Source organism: Carassius auratus, linkage group LG42F (assembly GCF_003368295.1).
Source record: "Carassius auratus strain Wakin linkage group LG42F, ASM336829v1, whole genome shotgun sequence".
Classification (NCBI taxonomy): domain Eukaryota; kingdom Metazoa; phylum Chordata; class Actinopteri; order Cypriniformes; family Cyprinidae; genus Carassius; species Carassius auratus.
The window spans coordinates 65,001-88,499 of record NC_039297.1 but is presented as its reverse complement, the minus strand read 5'-3'; the positions used below and the strand labels follow the sequence as shown (position 1 = coordinate 88,499).

Genomic DNA, 23,499 nt, shown 5'->3' with positions numbered 1-23,499 from the left:
TAGTAAATCTTAGATGGACAGAAGTTCTCCCACATTAGTTTCTCAAATTCCTGTGGGAAACACTGAACAATTCTATTCATCTGATCACTAATCCATGCGATTCATTCATTCATTCATTCATTCATTCATTCATTCAGCCTCTCGTGATCACTCTCCTCATTGACTGCATTGTGTTTGTAATTCCCTCATTGTGTGCGGTCGGGAATATGATGCTCTGATACGGCTGTGGAGACGCTGTGATCCTCCAGGGTCTATTTTGGCCGTGGTTCAGGAAAAGAAGAGTGAGAGATTGAGTTTCTCTGTTGTGCTGCTATTACAGGAGCAGCAGCTACTACTGGCATCGAAACAAGGTTTACTTCAGGATGTTGTGGAAATAAAACACACCAGCTGTGTGGAAACAGACGTGCGGGACAAACACAAGTTATGTGACAAATGCAACGACAGCTGATCAAATCTACTGCTTAGGATCACTAATGAATGATGCATCATGAGCTCACAGGTCATTTACTTTATTTAGCAGTTCTTATCAAAAGAAGAGGATAATGGATGAATGTGAACAATGATATTCACTTTTCTGTTCATGCTTTAAATGTCTTGAATGCACAGCAACAATACAAAAATATAATAATAATAATAATTATTATTATTATTATTATGTATAGCAATTTATACAATGCTAGTTGTGTCAAAGCAACTTTACAGCGTCAAATAGGAAAATAAATAATATATTTTTATTATGATATTAATACATTAATATTATTATTCCCAAGAAAGGAACATAATATAAAAATATTATTATTATTATTATTATTTCCAAGACAGCATAATAATATCAAATTTATTTAAAAATAAATAAATTTACTTATTTTCAGCATGTTTAATTTAAATGTTTTTATATTATTATTTTTTATAGGTTTACTGTTCTCTGTGTAGCACCTTGAGAAGTTTGCTTAAAAGGCACCATATAAAATTTTAAATAAACAAACTTAGAAATAAATAATAATTTTTGTCAATTAAAACCTAATATACATTATTCTTAATTTATTTTTTAAAAATCTGTAAATGAATGTTTCTTTTGATGTTTTTTTTAAGGTCAAATGAGGTAATACTAGGCCTTTATTGCAATTTTTTTTAATGCATTTCTGTTTTTATTGTCTATACTTTCTAATTATTGCTTGTTGCACTGCAATGAGACACACATCAGTTTCAACTTTTGATAATCTTCTCAAGCACGTTTCTTTCTAATCAGTCTTGCTTGTTTCTGAACACAAGGCCTCTCGTGGGGAGTGAACGCCCCTAATAAAAGCCTCAGAAGCATTTGTTTACAAGCTAAACCCGTATTTAAGCGGAGACTCATCCATCTACAGCTGGGGGGAAAAATAAACAAGCATGAAATAATGACATTGCATATCACACAGCGATATCTTCCAGAAGTCAGTGGTTTACTGATGGAGTTTCCAGCCATTTCCTTCCCGTCCGACCCACGTGCAACCTGATGCGAGCCGAGGACGAAAGAAGAGCTTCTTCACCCCTTGCACGTCTCAAATCTCGCCGTCTGAATCCCAAATAACTATTTACAAGACGACAATCGTACAATGGGATGGTCTCAAAGAGGTTTCAGGGTCACACAGACAGTAAATTAAGTGATTTAAAGCCCAATCGAGACGGAGAATAGAGCCAGTGTGTATGCGGCTCATAGGAAATGTGGAGGCTCCGATCGAGCCGCAGAAACTGCTGAATAAATACAGTATCTGTACTGCGGTGTTTGCTTTAGCTCCGCTCCACACAAAGCTCACATTGATCAACTTCCTCTCTTAATATTGTCACGGAGGAAAATTACACTCACGTTAACGGCAGAAAGGCTCTGAATTCATCTCTGTCCTGTAGCTGAATGAATCTATTAAGACTCTTACACAAGTCCTACAGTAATAGTGTGGTTTCTGGTACGCTGCCATAAAGCATCCTATGAAGTACCATGTAAATACCATGCTATATAAATATATCAATCATACTGTACCGTAATATATCATAGTACCACTTTATCATCATGTGCTATGGGAATACTGAGGTTTTCCAGAGGCTATCATGATAAAAAAAATACCACAATGTTCTCTGAAGGACGAGTGTTTCTGTCATTGAAATAAGAGAAATTTTTCCTCAATTACAATATTTTGAGACTCTAAATATTAATCTAAACAGAAATGAGATCAACTGGAGATTTTCTCCCAAGAAAGACCCCAATATCTAACACACAGAGTTTCAGAAGTGATCTCAATAACGTCTTAAAGCGTACTCAGAGTTGTCAAGATTAATTTGGGTCTGTGTTTATTTCTCGGAAGAAATTTTAATTAAATGGAGAGCGAACTGAGACTCCCAAGAAAAAACTCCAATAATCTCACTCATTTCCTCTAGAATTTCAGAAAAGATTTCAATAACGTCTCAAGCAGGGCTCAGATTTGGCAAAATACCAAAGACTCCAATCAAAAGCCAGAGATCTCAATTTGAGCTCGGTCTTTTCTCACCAAACAATCGGAGTTGCTTTGCATTTAATACAGAGCTCTAGACTCTTACTGGATGATGACTGGTGGCCCATTTGGGTCTGTATTTATTTCTCAGAAGCATGAGATTAAATGGAGAGCAAAATGAGACTTTCTCATATATGTTACTCCCAAGAAAAGACTCCAATAATCTCACACATTTCCTCTAGAACTTCAGAAGAAATCTCAACTACATCTCAAAGAGTCCTCAGAAACCAAAGCCTTCGATCAAAAGTCTCAATACGAACTTCTCATCAAACGATCTTAGCTGCTCTCCACATTAATTTTTTTACTGGATGATGTCTAGGGTCTGTTTTAAGGGTCAGAAACATCTGATCCGTCAATGAAACAACCACCAAGAACATTAAATCTCATGAGGTTTAAAAGAGCAACTTCTGAGCAATACAAATCGCCTCTGTAAAGATGTTAAAGCAGAATCAGAGGTGTTACTGAGCAATAGTTTATTTATCTCTGCATCTGCAAACTCCATTAATGGCATTATGTAACGCATCATTGTGTGCATTATGCTTCAGAGGTCTAACCCTAACCCTAACCCTCTCCAAAGCCCAATCACAACAACGTGCACGCATTCAGCGGCTAATGCATACGCCATTATTTACATCCTCAGTCGGAGATAATTAGCTATTCGCTAGCGATGGGAAAATCACCACCACAATGTCGTCTCTCGCGTTCGGCACACAAAAGCACAAAGGCTTCATTTAAGGTGATATATTTGCTTGTGAAAATGGTTCAAATGTGTCACGGGCAGAATGGTGTAATAGTATAAAGTGCCTGGCAACACTAACATCACGTCTGTGCAGCACACACACACACACACACACACACACACACTCCAGAGTAAGCGGAAATTGGTTTTATAAGCGCAGAAGGGCCCTTTGTAAACAATGCATATATCTGAGATCTCAGACACTCTTTCATGAAAGTGAAGCGGCTCTTTGTGAACGTGTTTTTCTTTGCACCAAGGGCACAAGGGCGGCAGTCTTCCTCCGTCGTGCGCGCTCGCAGGCAGAGGAGGCTGTGTTGACAAGCAGGGTTTACTCATGGAAAAAGCGTACAATGCACACTCTGTTCAGAGACTGACTTTGGATGCTAGTCAGCGCAGAACAAAGCCAGCTCAGTCCCACCGCCCATGTGTGGCTTTTTTTGGGGGTAAGCCCTCTGGTTTAACATCGATTTTCAGTATATTTCATGTGAAGAGAAACAATGAGTCGAGCTCCAGCGACTTCAGCACAGCATTGGAGTGAAAGAGAAACAAATAGGTTGCAAATGGCATTTTGTACTTCCACGAGTGAGTCAGATGATCAGATGATCATTTTATTTAATAAAACAAATGACTTTTAAAGGGATCGATCATCCAAACATGGCCAACTATAAGGACATGATGATCAAGCAGTATGAAATTACTGTATATATAACAATGCTTTTCGGTTCTCTGTTTTTACAAATGTTTCACAAAACTTAGCGATTGCTTGAAAAGGGGGGATGCAAAATAAAATACTTTATTCTTTTTCAATGCTTTTTTTGTTTTCTCGTAAATGTTTTGTAGTCCTCACAAATTCTATGGACAAACAAACAAACAAACAAAATATTGACTACTAATGAGACTTACAATTAACCTGTCCACCACAACTAATGTCTTTAAATTAAATAGAGAAAGATATATATATATATATATATATATATATATATATATATATATATATATATATATATATATGCTTTACAAAATACTTTAAATGCTTAAAAATACATAATTATGTTTTACAAATACAAAAATATATATTTTTTCTATTTATATATTTGTCCAGATATGCGGTATGGGGCATGTCTGACTGAGAACATGTGCAAATCTCCTTTAGTCGAGGGGAAAACCAGATACCTGATCACATGTGCGCAGTAGGTGGCTGAAACCTGGTTTTCAGGGACGAGTCTGTTATATAAGCTACACACTTGTGCATTGATAACAAACAGACACTCACATCCCACTCGGACAGTCGCGCAAACAAGCTAATGATCAACAGATGTGTGCTTGAGTAATCACACACAAGCGGCGCTCAGTGTTTGGCTGCTGAAGGGGCGTCACTGAACACAAGGAGAAGAACGCTGAGAAACCCACTTTACTGTATGAGTCGCAGATCTGTCTCAGGACTCTTCTGCTTACTGAGCCTACTTTCATTGAAACAAAAAATTTGTTTCAATGAAACAATGAAACAAAATTTTTGTTTTCTGTGTGAATCTGTGTTAAAGTGTAATAGATTTCTGTGATGCACTGCTGTATTTTCAGCATCATTCCTCCAGTCTTCAGTGTCACATGATCTTCAGAAATCATGAAAATATGATTAATTACTGCTCAAGAAACATTTCTGATTATTATTAATGTTCAAAACAGTTGTGCTGCACAATATTTTTGTGGAAACCTTGATACATTTTGATTTTAAGGATTCACAGATGAATAAAAAAGTTCAAAAGAGCAGCATTTATTAGAAATAGAAATCTTCTGTTACATTCTGAATGCATTTACTGTGACTTTTCATCATTTTAATGCATCCTTGATCAATAAAAGTATTTATTTAATACACTTTGTTTTAATCATAAATTTTTAATTGGTAGCGTATGTCTGGTTGAGAAGGATTATTAGATGGATTAAGATTATAATGATTTTACCATGGTAAAAGTTTACATCAGGTACAATGACCCACAGTGGCGTTTTGCTACTATAAAATAGTCTCAACATCTAACTACTGGGGTGCCCCAGGGCTCAGTTGTTGGACCACTTCTCTTCTCTGTCTACATGGCATCATTAGGTTCTGTCATTCAGAAACATGGCTTTTCATACCACTGCTATGCTGATGACACTCGACTCTACCTCTCATTCCATCCTGATGATCCGATGGTAGCTATTCGCATCTCAGCTTGTCTAACAGACATTTCTTCCTGGATGATGGACCATCACCTTCAATTCAACCTTGCCAAGACAGAACTGCTTGTGATTCCAGCAAACCCATCGTCTCATCACAATTTCACCATCAAGTTAGGCACATCAACCATAACTCCTTCAAAAACAGCTAGAAGCCTTGGAGTTATGCTTGATGATCAGCTGACTTTTGTCAGACCACATTGCTAAAACTGTCCGATCCTGCAGATTTGCTTTATTCAACATCAAGAAGATCAAGCCCTTTCTTTGGGAACATGTTGCACAACTCCTTGTTCAAGCTCTTGTTCTGTGGCTGGACTATTGCAATGCCCTCTTGGCAGGTCTTCCAGCCAATTCTATCAAACCTTTACAATTAATCCAGAATGCGGCAGCAAGATTCATTTTTAATGAGCCAAAAAGAATACACGTCACATGTCTGTTTATCAATTTGCACTGGCTTCCAATAGCTGCTCGCATAAAATTCAAGGCATTGATGTTTGTCTACAAAACTACCACTGGATCTGCACTCATTTACCTAAATTCATTACTTCAGACTTATGTGCCTCTAGAAGCTTGTGTTCTGCAAGTGAACGTCGCTTGATTGTTCATCCCAAAGAAGCACAAAGTCACTTTTACGGACTTTTAAATTAAATGTTCCCTTCTGGTGGAATGAACTCCCCAACTCAATCCGAGCAGCTGAGTCCTTAGCCATCTTCAAGAATCGGCTTAAAACGCATCTCTTCCATCTTTATTTGACCCTCTAACTTTAACACTCATTATTCTAATTCTATTCTTAACAAAAAAATCTAACTACCTTTCTAATCTTTTTGTATTCTATTTTCTTTTCATTTATTATTAATCGTGTGTGTGTGTGTGTGTGCGTGTGACCTCTAACACTAGCTTGCTCTATTCTTTTTTTATTCTATCTGTTTTCTTTTTATTTATTATATTATTTAAAAGCCCATGCTACGTGTACTGTGTTAACCTAACAGAGACTTGTTATAGCACATATATATCTTTGCTCTTTTTGTTGTTTTTGATTGCTTCCACTGTCTTCATCTGTAAGTCGCTTTGGATAAAAGCATCTGCTAAATGAATAAATGTAAATGTAAACATAAAATAGTGGCAACAGCGACATAAAATTACAATTATCCATAATATAATTTGTTGTTTTGCAAAGAACCTGAACAGAATTCAAAGATCCATCTTCTGCAATTTATATTTGTTTGTTTATTAAATATTCCGTCTGATTTGGTGATGCTTTTAGTTACTAATATAGTAGTAAGCTGAGTTTGCTTCCTTTTTTTTTTCGGAGAAGATCATTAATATCAGAAAGGCAATTGGCAAATCCTCAAGTTATTCAGAGTTATTCAGAGCAATTGATCATGAAATTTTGGAAGAAATAGTGCAGCACCTAAAATCGTCAACCTGCTATCTTGACACACTTCCCACATCTTTTTTCAAAAGTGTGCTAATCTGTTTAGAAACAGATCTCTTAAACACCTCACTTCTTTCTGGGACTTTTCAGACTTTTCAGAAAACTGCAGTTGTTGAGCTCCACATGAAAAAGAGCAATCTTGATAACACCATAATGAGCAATTACAGATCAATGTCAAATCTTCCTTTTATAGGCCAAATTATAGAAAGGGTAGATTTAAATCAGCTGAACAAATACTTTAACTCAAATGGATACCTGGACAGTTTTCAATCTGCTTTTCGACCGTATCACAGAACAGAGACAGCACTTATTAAGATACTAAATGATATTCGATTAAATTGTGACTTTTGCAAAATATCGGTGCTGGTATTTCTAGATCACAGTGCTTCGTTTGACACTGTCGATCATAACATACTACTAGAGAGACTGGAAAACTGGGTCGGGCTTTCTGGGATGGTACTCAAATGGTTCAGGTCATACTTAGAAGGGAGAGGCTATTATGTGAGTCTAGGAGAGCATAAGTCTAAGTGGACATCCATGACATGCGGAGTCCCACAAGGCTCGGTTCTAGCACCGCTCTTGTTTAGCCTGTATATGCTTCCACTATGTCAAATAATGAGAAAGAACCAAACTGCCTATCACAGCTATGCTGATGATACCCAGATCTACCTAGCCTTATCTCCAAATGATTACAGCTTTGATTCACACTGAGCTACTGTGATCTTGCTCCACTTTTCTTCAGTCTCTTCTATAGACTGTTGTGGCTTTCTTAGACAGAACTTTGTCACCAAGGATTTTCCAGAGATTTTCAGTCTTAGATCTTCAGGTTTAGATCAGGAATCTGGGCTGGCCATTTCATTATTTCAGTGTTTGTGTCTTGAAGAAACTGGTTTAACCATTTCACTCTTAAATGTGCCGAGACAGATCCAGACCTGGATCAGTGCTGAACTGATAAGCAATCCCATCTGCAGTGCTGAACCCATTCCCTAATGAGAGCCTCTACAATATCCTGACTTCACATGCCTTTGTCCTACGTAGATAACCAATCTTTTTAGGGGACTTGAATGATTTAGAGTGATTGTCAAGCTGATTTTGATCTCCACTGTATCAGATGTGTCTCAGTGGGAATGCGCTGGAAACGCTGTGTTACCTGCGGCTCGCTGGCACTGACTGCGGTTGGCGTACGTGAAGTGATCATCGCAGCTCTGAGACGAGCAAACACAGCCGTCGGCCGTCAGATTACAGCCAGAAAACACACACGCCGGGTTCACGGGACCCACAAACTTGTGTCTGTGATCGTGACGGTGAGAACCTGAGAAACACAGAGAAGTACAGATCACACAGAGCCTAGTGATGATTAACAGACCATGATTAATGCAGTATATAAATCATGACTTAATGTAAACTTGGACACATTTCTGGTTCAATTCATTTAAATAAATGTAGGTTCAAATAACTTTATGCTGAACATAAACAATGTGACATGATGGTTTATGTAACGATATATCATGCATGAAAAATGTCTCAGAAGAGCTTTTTTGGGACGTGTTCCAATCTGAATGCAATGAAAAGAAAGGAAATAAAAAAACGATAGTGCCAATACTAATTAAATCTATATGTTCAATGTATTAAATAATGTTCTTAGGTTCAGAGTACATGTTGATTTAAATGCCAGATTTTGCCAGTTTTTTGTGTAACCATTTGACTGCTCATTCAAAAATAGACAAATATGGGAACCAAAATACCAATAATACCAGCCACCAGAAACAAAATAAAAAAGCAAACAAACAAAGAAAAAAACCTTTTTAAGGGACATTTAATCATTAACAAACCTGAAATACAGTAAGACTCTTATTTTGAAATGTCTATGCTTTTCTACTCAAGTTACTTAATAAAAACATGAGACACATTAAATATGCATCTTACAACCATCTAAAGCATATTATAACATAAAAACCATAGAGTAAACAGTCAAAAAAACTGTAAAAAGTAAATTCATCAAAGGTGCATCATAAGCAATCATTAGACATAAATGTGCAGGATTCACTGACTGAAAACTGCTCTAAAAACATACAAAATGCCATGTTTTTACTCTGAAATGTGCAGCGTTCACATTTATTTAACTGAAACATAGCTATTTGAAAATTAAAATATCACAATGCTGTTTTTCACCCCAAATTTACCTATATGGCTATTTATATTTCTATATATATATATATATATATATATATACACACATATATTTCGTTTCAACCTTCATATACCAAAATATAATTAAAGAGCCTACATGTAGACTTCATAATTTATTTTTATAAAAAATGTGTTATATGTGTTGCAGACAACAAAAAAAGTGTGAATATATTTTCTCGGATAAAAATGTATGGAGGTCAAAATTAATTTTTAAATGCTTTTTTTTTAAAGAGCCAATAAATATATATATTGGTAGAAAATATATAATTATGTAAATGCATATTATTTTAGCAAATTTGCTTGAGCATGTTTTTTGTATATTTTAACTTTTGTTATACTATTTAAGACTTGTTAAGGCCTTAAATTTGATCAAATCCACAAAGGACCCACGGAAGTCTGTTGTTTTGAGGGTGACATACTGTACGCACCTGTTTTCCCAGCATGCACGCATGCGTCTCTGTTGGGAAAGCTGTAGGTCTCGATGCAGGAGTGTTTGGATTCACACACACACTGTCCGTCCACACTTTCACAGCCGCTCACCAGCGGACAGCTCTCGTCCTCATCGCTTGCATCCATCGCATCGGGTACCACTGCGGAGAAGAAGACAGCGTTACCATGGTAACACAGACTCATCAGTCAGGGATGTTTGGTCTCAGTCTCGTCTGTCGCTGAGATTGGTTTGCTTTGGTTCCACAGATTGGTGCCAAACAGAGACGCTTTAACATTGATCCTTGAAAGATCTCTTTAATGTCTGATTTGTTTCTTCTAGACAGCAGTGAGACTTTCGCCTGTTGTTCTCAGATTTACCTTCATTAAAAAGCTTCACATGTGTCTCCTCTGATTTAGGTCAAATATTGCCTTGGCAAATAACTGAAATAAAATATGATAAAATAATATAAAAAAGTTGAAGTACTAAAATAACTACAAACTTAACTGCAACAAAAAATTATGTAAAGCTAAATAAGTTATTTTTTAAAAGCACATCATTTTATTAAAACTAATTTAAATTAAAACTGAAATCAACAATTTAAAAATATTAATACATATTATCATAGTACAAAAATAATGCTAAAATAAACCGTAATAAACCATACATGTAGTAACATTCATTCATATTGTTTACATTATTTTTAGTACTTCAAGTTAAACTTAACCAAAACGAGAAATGTTATCATGGCAACTAGTTAAAATAAAATGTATATTTAAGTCGAAGTACTAATATTTCTAAAATTAAACTAAAATAAAATAATTATTTTTATATTAAATTAAAGCTAAATAGAAAGAATTCCATAAAAGCACAACAATATTACTAAAACTTAAACAAACAAAAAAATAGACAAATATTAATAACAAAATATTAAGAAATACTAAAATCATATATAAATAAAACTAAAATAACACTATTAGGTACCTAACAGTGTTATTTTAGTACGGTTATAGTTTACATTTTATTCTGTTTTCACTTGAATTTTATAATCTATTCTGACGATAAAACCCCAATGAGAAAAAAATCCCATTGAGAACATCTGAGACAAAACGGACTCTTGAAACGTAAACAAGGCCGGAAAGAGAAACCTCAGAGTAACCGAACTGTCCTACACTAGAAACAGCTCCAGTCTTTCTCACTTTCACTGTCTCAGGTTTCTCGGGAGCTCTCCTGGAGTTCTCCATGTCCTTCACATGAATCTCTGTGTTTTCCCTCTGCCATTCGCATGTGTGTTAAATAAGTCTAGAGTATCCACGTCAGACGCAGAACCCCTCCGGCTCCTGCAGGTTCTGGCAGTAGACCCCCCAGCCGGCCACATGTGAATAAACAAAGACAAAGCAGCTTCAGGAGCTCCTATGGTCCCCCATGATGCTCTCCTGGGGCTTGGCTCAGAAACGATCACGAACCAGAAGAAAACGGTTCAGGAAATGCAATAGAGATGTGTTTTTACTCAAAAAGTCCTGAGGTGAAATAAAAACAGACCTACAGTGAGAGTAGATGTGGAAATTAACTCAACTCTCCCACTGACCTCACTGTAGTCTAAGAGAAACAATTGAGGTGTAATATGTTTATTTTTATTTTTTATTATGAGACCCAAACTCAACTGTTCTGGTTAGTACAGTAACCACAGTCTTAGACATTCTTAGTCTCTAATGAAACTGTACTGCTATCGAAGGTATAATTTGGGATTGTTTGACAATTTGGACATTATAAACCTCACTGTAACAAAATGAGAATTTTCGAATAAGGTACTATAGGAATACCATGATTTTTGGACATGTACCACAGCAATACTATAGTATTTTGGGGGCAATGCCATGCGTTTGGACATGCACCATGACGACGCTATAGTATTTTGGGGGGAATGCCATGCTTTTGGACATGCACCATGGCGACGCTATAGTATTTTGGGGGCAATGCGATGCTTTTGGACATGCACCGTGGCGACGCTATAGTATTTTGGGGGCAATGCCATGCTTTTGGACGTGCACCGTGGCGACGCTATAGTATTTTGGGGGCAATGCCATGCTTTTGGACGTGCACCGTGGAGACGCTATAGTATTTTGGGGTCAATGCCATGCTTTTGGACATGCACCGTGAAGACGCTATAGTATTTTGGGGGCAATGCCATGCTTTTGGACATGCACCGTGGCGACGCTATAGTATTTTGGGGGCAATGCGATGCTTTTGGACATGCACCGTGGCGACGCTATAGTATTTTGGGGGCAATGCCATGCTTTTGGACATGCACCGTGGCGACGCTATAGTATTTTGGGGGCAATGCGATGCTTTTGGACGTGCACCGTGGCGACGCTATAGTATTTTGGGGGCAATGCCATGCTTTGCGATGCTTTTGGACGTGCACCGTGAAGACGCTATAGTATTTTGGGGGCAATGCGATGCTTTTGGACATGCACCGTGGAGACGCTATAGTATTTTGGGGCAATGCGATGCTTTTGGACATGCACCGTGAAGACGCTATAGTATTTTGGGGGCAATGCCATGCTTTTGGACATGCACCGTGAAGACGCTATAGTATTTTGGGGGCAATGCCATGCTTTTGGACATGCACCGTGGAGACGCTATAGTATTTTGGGGGCAATGCCATGCTTTTGGACATGCACCGTGGAGACGCTATAGTATTTTGGGGGCAATGCCATGCTTTTGGACATGCACCGTGGCGACGCTATAGTATTTTGGGGGCAATGCGATGCTTTTGGACATGCACCGTGGCGACGCTATAGTATTTTGGGGGCAATGCGATGCTTTTGGACATGCAGCGTGAAGATGCTATAGTATTTTGGGGGCAATGCGATGCTTTTGGACATGCACCGTGGCGACGCTATAGTATTTTGGGGGCAATGCGATGCTTTTGGACATGCACCGTGGCGACGCTATAGTATTTTGGGGGGAATGCCATGCTTTTGGACATGCACCGTGGAGACGCTATAGCATTTTGGGGGCAATGCGATGCTTTTGGACATGCACCGTGGAGACGCTATAGTATTTTGGGGGCAATGCCATGCTTTTGGCCATGCACCGTGGCGACGCTATAGGATTTTGGGGGCAATGCCATGCTTTTGGACATGCACCGTGAAGACGATATAGTATTTTGGGGGCAATGCCATGCTTTTGGACATGCACCGTGGAGACGCTATAGCATTTTGGGGGCAATGCCATGCTTTTGGACATGCACCGTGAAGACGCTATAGTATTTTGGGGGCAATGCCATGCTTTTGGACATGCACCGTGGAGACGCTATAGTATTTTGGGGGCAATGCCATGCTTTTGGCCATGCACCGTGGCGACGCTATAGGATTTTGGGGGCAATGCCATGCTTTTGGACATGCACCGTGGAGACGCTATAGTATTTTGGGGGCAATGCCATGCTTTTGGCCATGCACCGTGGAGACGCTATAGTATTTTGGGGGCAATGCCATGCTTTTGGACATGCACCGTGGAGACGCTATAGTATTTTGGGGGCAATGCCATGCTTTTGGACATGCACCGTGGCGACGCTCTAGTATTTTGGGGGCAATGCCATGCTTTTGGACATGCACCGTGGCGACGCTATAGTATTTTGGGGGCAATGCGATGCTTTTGGACATGCACCGTGGAGACGCTATAGTATTTTGGGGGCAATGCGATGCTTTTGGACATGCACCGTGAAGACGCTATAGTATTTTGGGGGCAATGCCATGCTTTTGGACATGCACCGTGAAGACGCTATAGTATTTTGGGGGCAATGCGATGCTTTTGGACATGCACCGTGAAGACGCTATAGTATTTTGGGGCAATGCGATGCTTTTGGACATGCACCGTGAAGACGCTATAGTATTTTGGGGGCAATGCGATGCTTTCAGACATGCACCATGACGACGCTATAGTATTTTGGGGGCAATGCCATGCTTTTGGACATGCACCGTGGCGACGCTCTAGTATTTTGGGGGCAATGCCATGCTTTTGGACATGCACCGTGGCGACGCTCTAGTATTTTGGGGGCAATGCGATGCTTTTGGACATGCACCGTGGAGACGCTATAGTATTTTGGGGGCAATGCGATGCTTTTGGACATGCACCGTGAAGACGCTATAGTATTTTGGGGGCAATGCCATGCTTTTGGACATGCACCGTGAAGACGCTATAGTATTTTGGGGGCAATGCGATGCTTTTGGACATGCACCGTGAAGACGCTATAGTATTTTGGGGGCAATGCGATGCTTTTGGACATGCACCGTGAAGACGCTATAGTATTTTGGGGGCAATGCGATGCTTTCAGACATGCACCATGACGACGCTATAGTATTTTGGGGGCAATGCCATGCTTTTGGACATGCACCGTGGCGACGCTATAGTATTTTGGGGGCAATGCGATGCTTTCGGACATGCACCATGACGACGCTATAGTATTTTGGGGGCAATGCCATGCTTTTGGACATGCACCGTGGCGACGCTATAGTATTTTGGGGGCAATGCCATGCTTTTGGACATGCACCGTGGCGACGCTATAGTATTTTGGGGGCAATGCCATGCTTTTGGACATGCACCGTGGCGACGCTATAGTATTTTGGGGGCAATGCCATGCTTTTGGACATGCACCGTGGAGACGCTATAGTATTTTGGGGTCAATGCCATGCTTTTGGACATGCACCGTGGAGACGCTATAGTATTTTGGGGGCAATGCGATGCTTTTGGACATGCACCGTGGAGACGCTATAGTATTTTGGGGTCAATGCCATGCTTTTGGACATGCACCGTGGCGACGCTATAGTATTTTGGGGGCAATGCGATGCTTTTGGACATGCACCGTGGAGACGCTATAGTATTTTGGGGGCAATGCAATGCTTTTCGACATGCACCGTGGCGACGCTATAGTATTTTGGGGGCAATGCCATGCTTTTGGACATGCACCGTGAAGACGCTATAGTATTTTGGGGGCAATGCCATGCTTTTGGACATGCACCGTGGAGACGCTATAGTATTTTGGGGGCAATGCAATGCTTTTCGACATGCACCGTGGCGACGCTATAGTATTTTGGGGGCAATGCCATGCTTTTGGACGTGCACCGTGGCGACGCTATAGTATTTTGGGGTAGAGATTTCTATCTAGTATTGAGGAGAAATAAAAACAGACCTACAGAGAGAGTAGATGTGGAAATCAACTTTCCTATTGATCTCACTGTCGTCGACTGAGCTCACTGTCAATTGAGGTATAACAATTTTTTATTTATTATGAGGCCCAAAACGGCAAGTACAGTAACCTCATTCTTAGACATGACTGAGCACTGAAACCAAAGCAGCCAAATATTGGTGCACTTGGCACAGAAACGTCCCGTTTGGGGAAGCCCGTGTCGCGGTTCTTCTCACACAGACAGCTCCATCACAAACAGGCTTTTCAAACCAGCCGTTGGACACCCTGCCAAAACTTTCCCTATTATTTCCTGTCACCTCAGAATGATCCGCTCAGCCAACGTCTTTTCCATTTGAATACTTCCTGCGAGGATATTTTCATATTTTCACACGACCCTGAACACTGGCGTCCACGAGACACATCTGTTCACGACGCCTACTGATCAGAGAGCGGTTTGTGTTTATCTGCACAGGTTTACCAAACATATACTATATACATATATACATATTTTTTGGGACATATACCATGTTTTTGGACATGCACCATGGCAACACTATAGTATTTTGGGGGCGATACCATCTTTTTTGGAGTTGTACCATGACAACACAGGAGTATTTTTGAGGGCAATACAAGAGTATTTTGAAAAAGTATTTTTTTTAATACAAAATGGAAATTAAAATAACAAAATGAGAATCCAATTAAGTGTCAAGGTTTTTTCACTAATAAATGGTATTATCAAAGGTCTTCTTGACATGGTACTATGCCAGTACTATGATTCCCCCAGAAACGTACTTGTTGAATGCAGATTAGTCTGTAATAAAAACAGTCTGGTCTGGTGTCGCTATCTAAAGTCAACTAAAGATAACTAGTTTAATCACTTTCAAGGGGCTTGATGGTAAACATTTAGCATCCTTCTAACTAGCTTGGTTTCTCTTTTGCTAGTTACAGGTCAAATGTGGGAAGCTGATATTTTATCTGTATAAAAAGGCAAACAGAGACAGTTTTTCTTGGCGTCCTGACATCAGGGACTGAGCTCAGAGGAAGTCTCTGAGACGTCTAGAAGTCAGGAAGACTAAACGGAGTTTGGTTTGACAGTGATTGAACTGTTAAGATGCATTCACACTGGACCAGTGTTTGGGAAACCTGTTCGTGAACAGTCATTATTCTGTTTGGAGACTCTAGTCGTGTTGAAATAACACACTGTGGCTTTAAATACGCAGTATTGATGATGTAGAGATAGTTAATTAGCATATTTAAAGGCTTTGTTTATAAAACAGAATGAACTGCAGAAAATTATAATTATTTTTTTGTCCAACAAATCCAAAAATATTGACAGTATACCAATAAAATCTACACTCTTAAAAAAAAAGGCAAAAATAACATCCATAGAACCTTTCTATTCTAAAATAAAATGAAATAAAAAAAGGTTATTTTTAGTGGAAAAAAAACTTATTATATATATTATGCATATATATAGATTATTAAAATGTTTTTAATAAGAAAACCTCTTTCACAAAAGATGGTTGTTCTATGGCATTATTGTGAAAACCTCAAATGCGACCTTTATTTTTAAGAGTGTTGAAGAACTGTTTAAAGAACATTTTAATAATGTAATGAACGGCTTTTGCAGTGGAAACGTTGTATGGATGTTAAAGGCAACCATAAGTGACCAGAACTATTTTCAAGAGCATATGACAAATGGATGTACCCCAAAAAAGACCGATATACAATATTCAACAAGCTCTTTTCATTTTGTCTTCCAGTTGCCTCCAGCCATGCCTGAATATAAATAGCCTCATTTATTTCTTTGCTAATGGTGGGGAGAGGTAATTAACGTGATGACAATCATGAATTATGTATTACTATGCTAAAGAGATGCTGGTTAATCAGTGGAACATGACAATCATTACTTAACTTCAGATTTTTGGAGATGCTCAAATGACATCTGCAATTATTTCCCAAGATCACGCTCTGAAAATTTACCACAATCTGAAAAGCACCAGCAATAAAATCACTTTTTATTTCTGTCTCTCAGATCTTGATTTCAGGATCGAGGCATGTTCACCCGTAGACAAACTCAATCACAGCATCCATTAAGCTGGATCATTTGTGCAGGAATTAACCCCAACACTGCACAGTAAATAAAAGCCAATCAAGGATGAATCACAGACCCCACAGGAGGAAGAGGAAGATGAAGACGAGGGCTAACTGAGCTCCGGAACCTTCCCACAGACCGACTTCTGTTTTCACTCAATCCAAGTGTTTAGACCTGGAGAAAGTCCAGCTCCAGCCTGCCGTTATGACCTTCTCCTGACTAAACTCTTGGACCGGAGCCTAACATCACATCAGAGATCAAATCACAGGACACTGCGGTCAGTCGTGAGCCAAATCATCTCGTGCAGTTACATCAGCATCATTACTAAATCACTGAGTTTAGACTCGAATGCTAAACCTAGATTCACATTAACTGAGCTACTCAGATCAGAAACTGGATGATTCTCGATTACAAACCTCATGGTAAAAAAAAATGGGAATCAAAATGAATGTGAACTAACAAAAAAGTACCAAAAGTACCATGGTATTATTTTCTGGATATGGCATTGCCACTAATTTTATTATTATTATTATTTTTTTTTGTATTTTGGAAAAGTAACTATGGCAATACCATGTTTTCCAACATATATTATGGGACTACTATAGTATTTAAGTTTTCTGGACATGCACCTTTAGTATTTTGAACAATGAATTATGGCAATATCATGTTTTTAGACATGCACCATTGCATTTTGCACATACTATAGCAAATAACATGTTTTTTGGGACATGTACCATTGGAATATTATAGCATTTCGGATATACTATGGCAAATAACTTGCTTTTATTTTTTGGACCTATACAATGGGAAAACAAAAATATTTTGGACACGTAATTAAGGGAACGCCAAGGTTTTAGCCTGGCATTCTTGTAGTATGATTTGCTATAGTACATATCAATCAATATGATGGTACATTATGCTCAACCATGGTACTGTCCCAGTGACCAAACTCCGTCCAGAATCATCTGACCACATCACTCAATCACGAGGCGATGCGCCAACTAGAAGTCAAACTTTAGAAATATTTCCAAACACTGCAAAAGACCCACGACCATCCTCATCGTCATTGGTGGTCGTATATGCTTTGGAAACATGCATTCAGTGTCATGGAGTCACTGACCTCTGCAGACACCTGCCTCAGGTGCGCGCGCCGGTCCGGTCCCGCTGAGCGCCGCGCAGGTGAGTCCGGATCCGCAGGAGCCCAGGGTCCAGTCCGGTCCGCCGCACAGCTCGAGCTCCAGCCGAGAGCACTGCTCGCAGCAGCCGCACGGGTCACGGGCCAGAACCCGGGCCGAACCACACTCGAGCGCGCTGACGACCGGGCACGAGCGCAGCGCGCACGGTGCGCACTCACGAGCCAAGAGCGCCCGAGCGCAGAAGCCCAACACACTGAAGAGCCACAACAAACTCTGGTGACACATTGTGACGCGCTTTGATGAAGTTCACAGAGTCTCAAACGTAAAGGTGCGGACGCGCAAATCCAAATAAATCCAAAACGAGACTCTTGAAAAATACAGTGTTCAACAAACTTCCCACAGACTTTCAGTTGTACGGTCCTCGCTGGGAATGACACAGGATTCCAGTGAGCGAAATGCGCTCGTGAAGCTGTTACAGTGACTGTGAAGACTCTGTCCGTGGCTCTGAATCACTGACACTCAAACTGAGTCTCAAACACGCGTCTCAGGGAGAGAGACGTCAGAGCCACGCCCCCGCCGATGATTGACGCGGAGCTCGGCCAATCACAAGCAGCGAAAGCGCAGCAGAAATAGAGGCGAATGTCTCTTTATCAGTAGATAATTGTTTTTCATTTCCTTTATCTTCAGAAACACCGTGTTGGATTTATTCTTTTTTTTTATTATTATCTTTGTTACTTAAATCACTTTTAAGTCACTTTGGAGCGTTCTCAGAGAGTCTCTGGTTTAGGTGTGAACATCAGCAGTGATGAATGATGACATGAACATCATGAAGTGGGTTTCCTAAACTTTTTTTTTCAGAAGAAGTTCAGGTCAGATTCCCTGAAGCGCACACTTGGAGATTCACTCGTGTGTTCATTCATTCCTGTAGGATCTGTCTGATCATGACAGGTTTTCAGGTCTTGTCCTCGTCACACAATGCTTTTTTTTGTTGCTCTGAAATTGCAGCTTGCTTTTAGAAACTGATTGATCATAGACATCTTTGAAGTCTTTGAGTGATCATTGCTAAAATTATCAACACATAATGCCTAAATCACTTAAAAACTGAGGTGCATAAGCTCAGATCAATCAGATAAGATCAGAAAAAATAACGCAGTCATATTGTGAAGTATCTTTACTATTTGAAATAGCTGTTGTGAATCTGTGTACTGTATTTCTGTGATGCTCCGCTGTATTTTCAGCATCATTCCTCCAGTCTTCAGTGTCACATGATCTTCAGAAATCAGAATAATATGATGATTTACTGCTAAAGAAACATTTATTATATATACGTAACGATCAGGTGTACATATCACCTGATCTAGAGGAAGAGAATTTTAACCTAGAGTTTCCATCAGAAGTTTTGTAGCTCTTGTACTGAGATAAGTTGAGGATGTGAGCTATTTGAGTGCGAGTCCAACAGCACTTCACATCGAGAGGAGACGCTTCTGCACACACACACACACACACACACTCGCACACACACTGTCCCAGCGTCCATCAGCTCGTCTCACGGACACATCACCTGCTCCTGACAGACGGCCGGTTATCAAGCGTGTTAGGGCACAGATAGAGACATCCGTCTCACACACACAAACAACCTCTGACCTCTGCGCTGATGATGACAAGGGTCAAGTTTCCATCTCTGTGTCAGAGGTCATGGGGTCAGAGAGCACAGGAGCCTGTTGTGGAGGAATAACAGAGGACAATCTCTTCTCAGTTGAGTCCTCTGCACAATCTGACTTTGCTGCAGCAACTGCTGGTTTGGTCTGGTCAGAGGAGAACTGACCCCTGACCCCTGACCCCTGAGCCTGGTTTCTCCAAGGTTTTTTTCTCCATTCTGTCACCGATGGAGTTTGGTTCCTCTGCCTTGCTTAGTTAGGGTCACTTAATTCACAGCGATAACATCACACAGACACTATTTAAACTGAACTGATCTGAGCTGATGACATCACTCTTTATTTTATATTAATTTTATTTAAGCTAAAAAATGAGAAATGTAGCTGAAATAAAATTAGTATAAAATAAGTTAAATTTATTTTGTATTTATTTATGTAAAGCATAAAATGAATACAATTTACATTACATTATTTATTTATGCAAATTTATTTTTTAAACTACATTTCTCATTCTTGTTACTAAAAATGGAAAACAAAATAAACTAAAATGGATTAAAAACTATTTAGACAAATTAACAAACAAACTATCAACTAAATTAAAATGAAAACAAATAGAAAATATAAAAATAAGACCCATAAGCAAAAATCATAATAGAACATCAATGATGTTACAGTAAACAAAATGTTATAATTTAAATCTATTAATATTATCATGCACTAAATAGGCCTAAAAATATGCAAAAATTACTAACAAAACAGAGACTTGTCTTTATAGACATTGCATGATGGGATACAGTATTCCATGGAGTTAGCTCTGATTATTTACATTTACGTTTGCATTTAGAAGACGAATGCAAAAGTCACTTATTGCATGTTATATTGCACACTTGGAGTCATCTTGTTATCTTCTGCACATACTGTACTCATACTTCAAACATAGGCAGCTGTGTGCTATTGTGAACAAATCCAAATGCAATGCAAGCTCCATTTATCATGATTTCTTCAGGTGAATTATTGTTATTTGGTCTGGGAATGAAAGCCGTGCAGTGATGTGGTTTCTCATTGTCAAGCAGAGTTTTAATTGAAACATTCACCCATAAATCTCAGGCGTTTACCCCCAGCGCAGGGCCATGTGTGCCAGGAGATTGTGCAAGCGGAAAAACTCCTGAACAGAGAAAAACAACCGCCGTCTTCTTGTGTTTCGAGGGCTGAAGGAGAACGGAAGATTATGTGAAGAACTCAATCAGCTGAAGAGTAGACCGAACCCTGATAGTGATCTTCATTTCTCTTGTAAAATCTCTCTCTGAAGGCTAAACATTCACATGACAAACATCACATCAATCACTCTCTTCATGGGAAAGAGTGCTGCTGTTTTCCTGTCTCCGGCGGGACTCTGAGCTGCTTCACGTCGCTGTATGGAAGTCAATCTGTTGCTGGTTTCTCTATAAACACTTCACAGTTCAGAGAGATTTGATCCACACACTGGGACTCAGAAACCACGATGCATCAGAGCTCTTGACTGGTCTTTAAGTTGCAAAAACTGGAAAAAGATGCTGGTGAAATTAAATAAACTTGCATTGCATGCAAAACAACAACAAAATTGCACTTTGCATCTTCTTTATCTTGCTTCCTAATCTATGTGTCTTATAAATCTGGCATTGTATATAAAAAAAATCCTCTTCTTTTATAAGCTGCTTTGGATAAAAATTACTGTAAAAATACTGTATATTCTTGTAAATTCTTAGCACAATGTTCTCAGATCTTCCTTAATTTGTATGATATCAGAACTATGATGAATAGTGTTTTTCAGTAAAATCATTAGATTTGAATAATAGAACAATAATAGAAGAATAGTTCATTTAACCAAGAAGAAACTTTCTTAATGCATAAAAAAACATTCAGAAATATATATTTTCTTGACGGTTTCAAAATGTAAAAATGGAGTGTTTCGCTAATGTTTGCATAACCACGAAAAAATAAAAATTGTTTTAAATGTTAAGAGAATGCTGAAATGTAACATTCTTATAACATTTTCAAAAATGATCCTCTAACTTTTGTATAATCAAGAAGAAATATTCTTAATGCATTAAAAAAAGGGACGTTTAATAAACTTGTGAATAAATGTGACGTTTTTTAATTTTTTTACTTAAAAAATGTAATGTTCTCCTAACGTTCTCAATAAACAAACAAAAAAAAGTTCTTAAAAAAAAAAGAACTTTGTAAAAAAAAAAAAAAGGGTGTTTGTAACATTGAGAGAACATTCAAATGTAACGTTCTCAGAAAGTTTTCAAAACGATAGAATGAAACGTTCCTTTAACGTCCACACAACCAAGAAGAAACGTTCTTAATACATGTTAGTATCTGAGAATGAGAATGTAGATGCTCAACTATAAACACACACAACATACAGCTTTCTTGCAGCTTTATAAACATTTGCAGTGGAATGTGGGAAAGTCAGAGCCATTGAATGTTAAAAATCCACGACTACAGACTGTAGAGCTCAGATTGAACTCTTTGCATGATTTACCGCAGTAGAAGGAAAGTAAGAGATCAAACTGAGCCTCATGTTTTGCCTGAACTCGGCCTGTTTGACGTTTTGAAGCGTCTGTCCTCGTCCTTGGCCTCACACTCGAGGAACGTTAAGTGGTGTTTTCAGTATCTCAACATCTCTCAAGGCTGTGAACAGATGAGGGAATGTGTGAGGATCAGCTCAGGAATCAGCCTCAGGTAACTCCCATCTGCTCCAGGAACGCCATCCGGCTCGTTTGAGGACAGAGAAACCTTCTGTAATTAGTGTCTTCAGGTGAACCCAGCACTTTACCAGCTGATGATCCCACGTCTACAGATAAACCTGTGCAAAACTCACTTCATTCATGAAGCCAGGTTCAAAAGCATGAGATTTAGGATGCTTTTATGTGCAAACAACCTGAAAAACTATTGAGTAAGACTCCCTAAAGCCCTTTTAAACCAGCGGCCGAACTGGGAACATTCCTTCACCGTTTCTAAATGTTAGGACTAAAACATCCGAATGATTATGGAGCGTTCTCACAATCTGATTACATTTTGATATTCATTCTCTTTGCATCTGAAATATTTTTTGCAACCCTTATAGTCGTGACAAAATGTTTTTAGTTTGAATTACATTCGAATTTGTGCTTAAAATAAAATGTGTAGACCTTTAAGAAACGTTTTTGTACGAACGGAAAGCCAATTATAGATAAAACTAGCAAAAGAAGCTTTAAATTAGTAATTAAATCAATGCAAACTACCAGAAACAGCATGAAACTGATCCCACAGTGTGAAGAATTAGCATAGTAAAGGTCAGATTGTAAAGTGAGTGTGTCTGTGTCGCCCCCTGGTGCTCATCAAGTGTGTTTCAATCAAAAACATCCCTGACTCAAGTTTGTGGATGTTTTATGCTCAGATTGCAGCACACTCACGTTTATTTTTATCCCAAACTGTTATGAATCTAATAAAGTGTGATGATCAGAGCTGGAAGATTGTGCTGTCCGTCACTGATTCCAAATTGCTTATTAATAAAATAAATTAGTTATTTATCCATAACACATTTTAGATTACTTTTGAAAATGCTACTTAATTATTAACATGTTACCTTAAAATCTCAAGGGGTTACTTGAAGGTGAAAGAAGAGGTTTTATAAAAACATCAAAAGTTTATAAATGCCTGCATTACAGGTAAATACTAAAATAAAACAAAGACACAATAGGAAATTAAATTAATTAAAAACAGTGCAAATGAATGTTAAATCTGACCTAGATATGTCAGTTATTTTGAAAACACTTTCACACAATCCCTCTGGTTCTCCATCACGTGCATTATTGTGCATGTGTGTGTGTGTGTGTGTGTGTGTGTGTGTGTGTGTGTGGCAGGTTTC

General features: G+C 38.8%; 1 protein-coding gene across 1 annotated transcript in view; it reads right to left on the bottom strand.

The window, feature by feature from the left end:
* LOC113068198 (cysteine-rich motor neuron 1 protein-like) overlaps positions 1–18,477 on the bottom strand; it is a 40,565-nt gene extending 22,088 nt beyond the window's left edge. Inside the window, exons 1-3 of the mRNA XM_026240861.1 lie at positions 17,934–18,477; positions 9,529–9,690; positions 8,061–8,222 (exon numbers count right to left, since the gene is read on the bottom strand). Coding sequence (XP_026096646.1) covers positions 8,061–8,222; positions 9,529–9,690; positions 17,934–18,234 — 625 coding nt within the window. The 5' untranslated portion in view covers positions 18,235–18,477. The remainder of the gene's footprint in view (positions 1–8,060; positions 8,223–9,528; positions 9,691–17,933) is intronic.
* Positions 18,478–23,499: the final 5,022 nt, after the last annotated feature.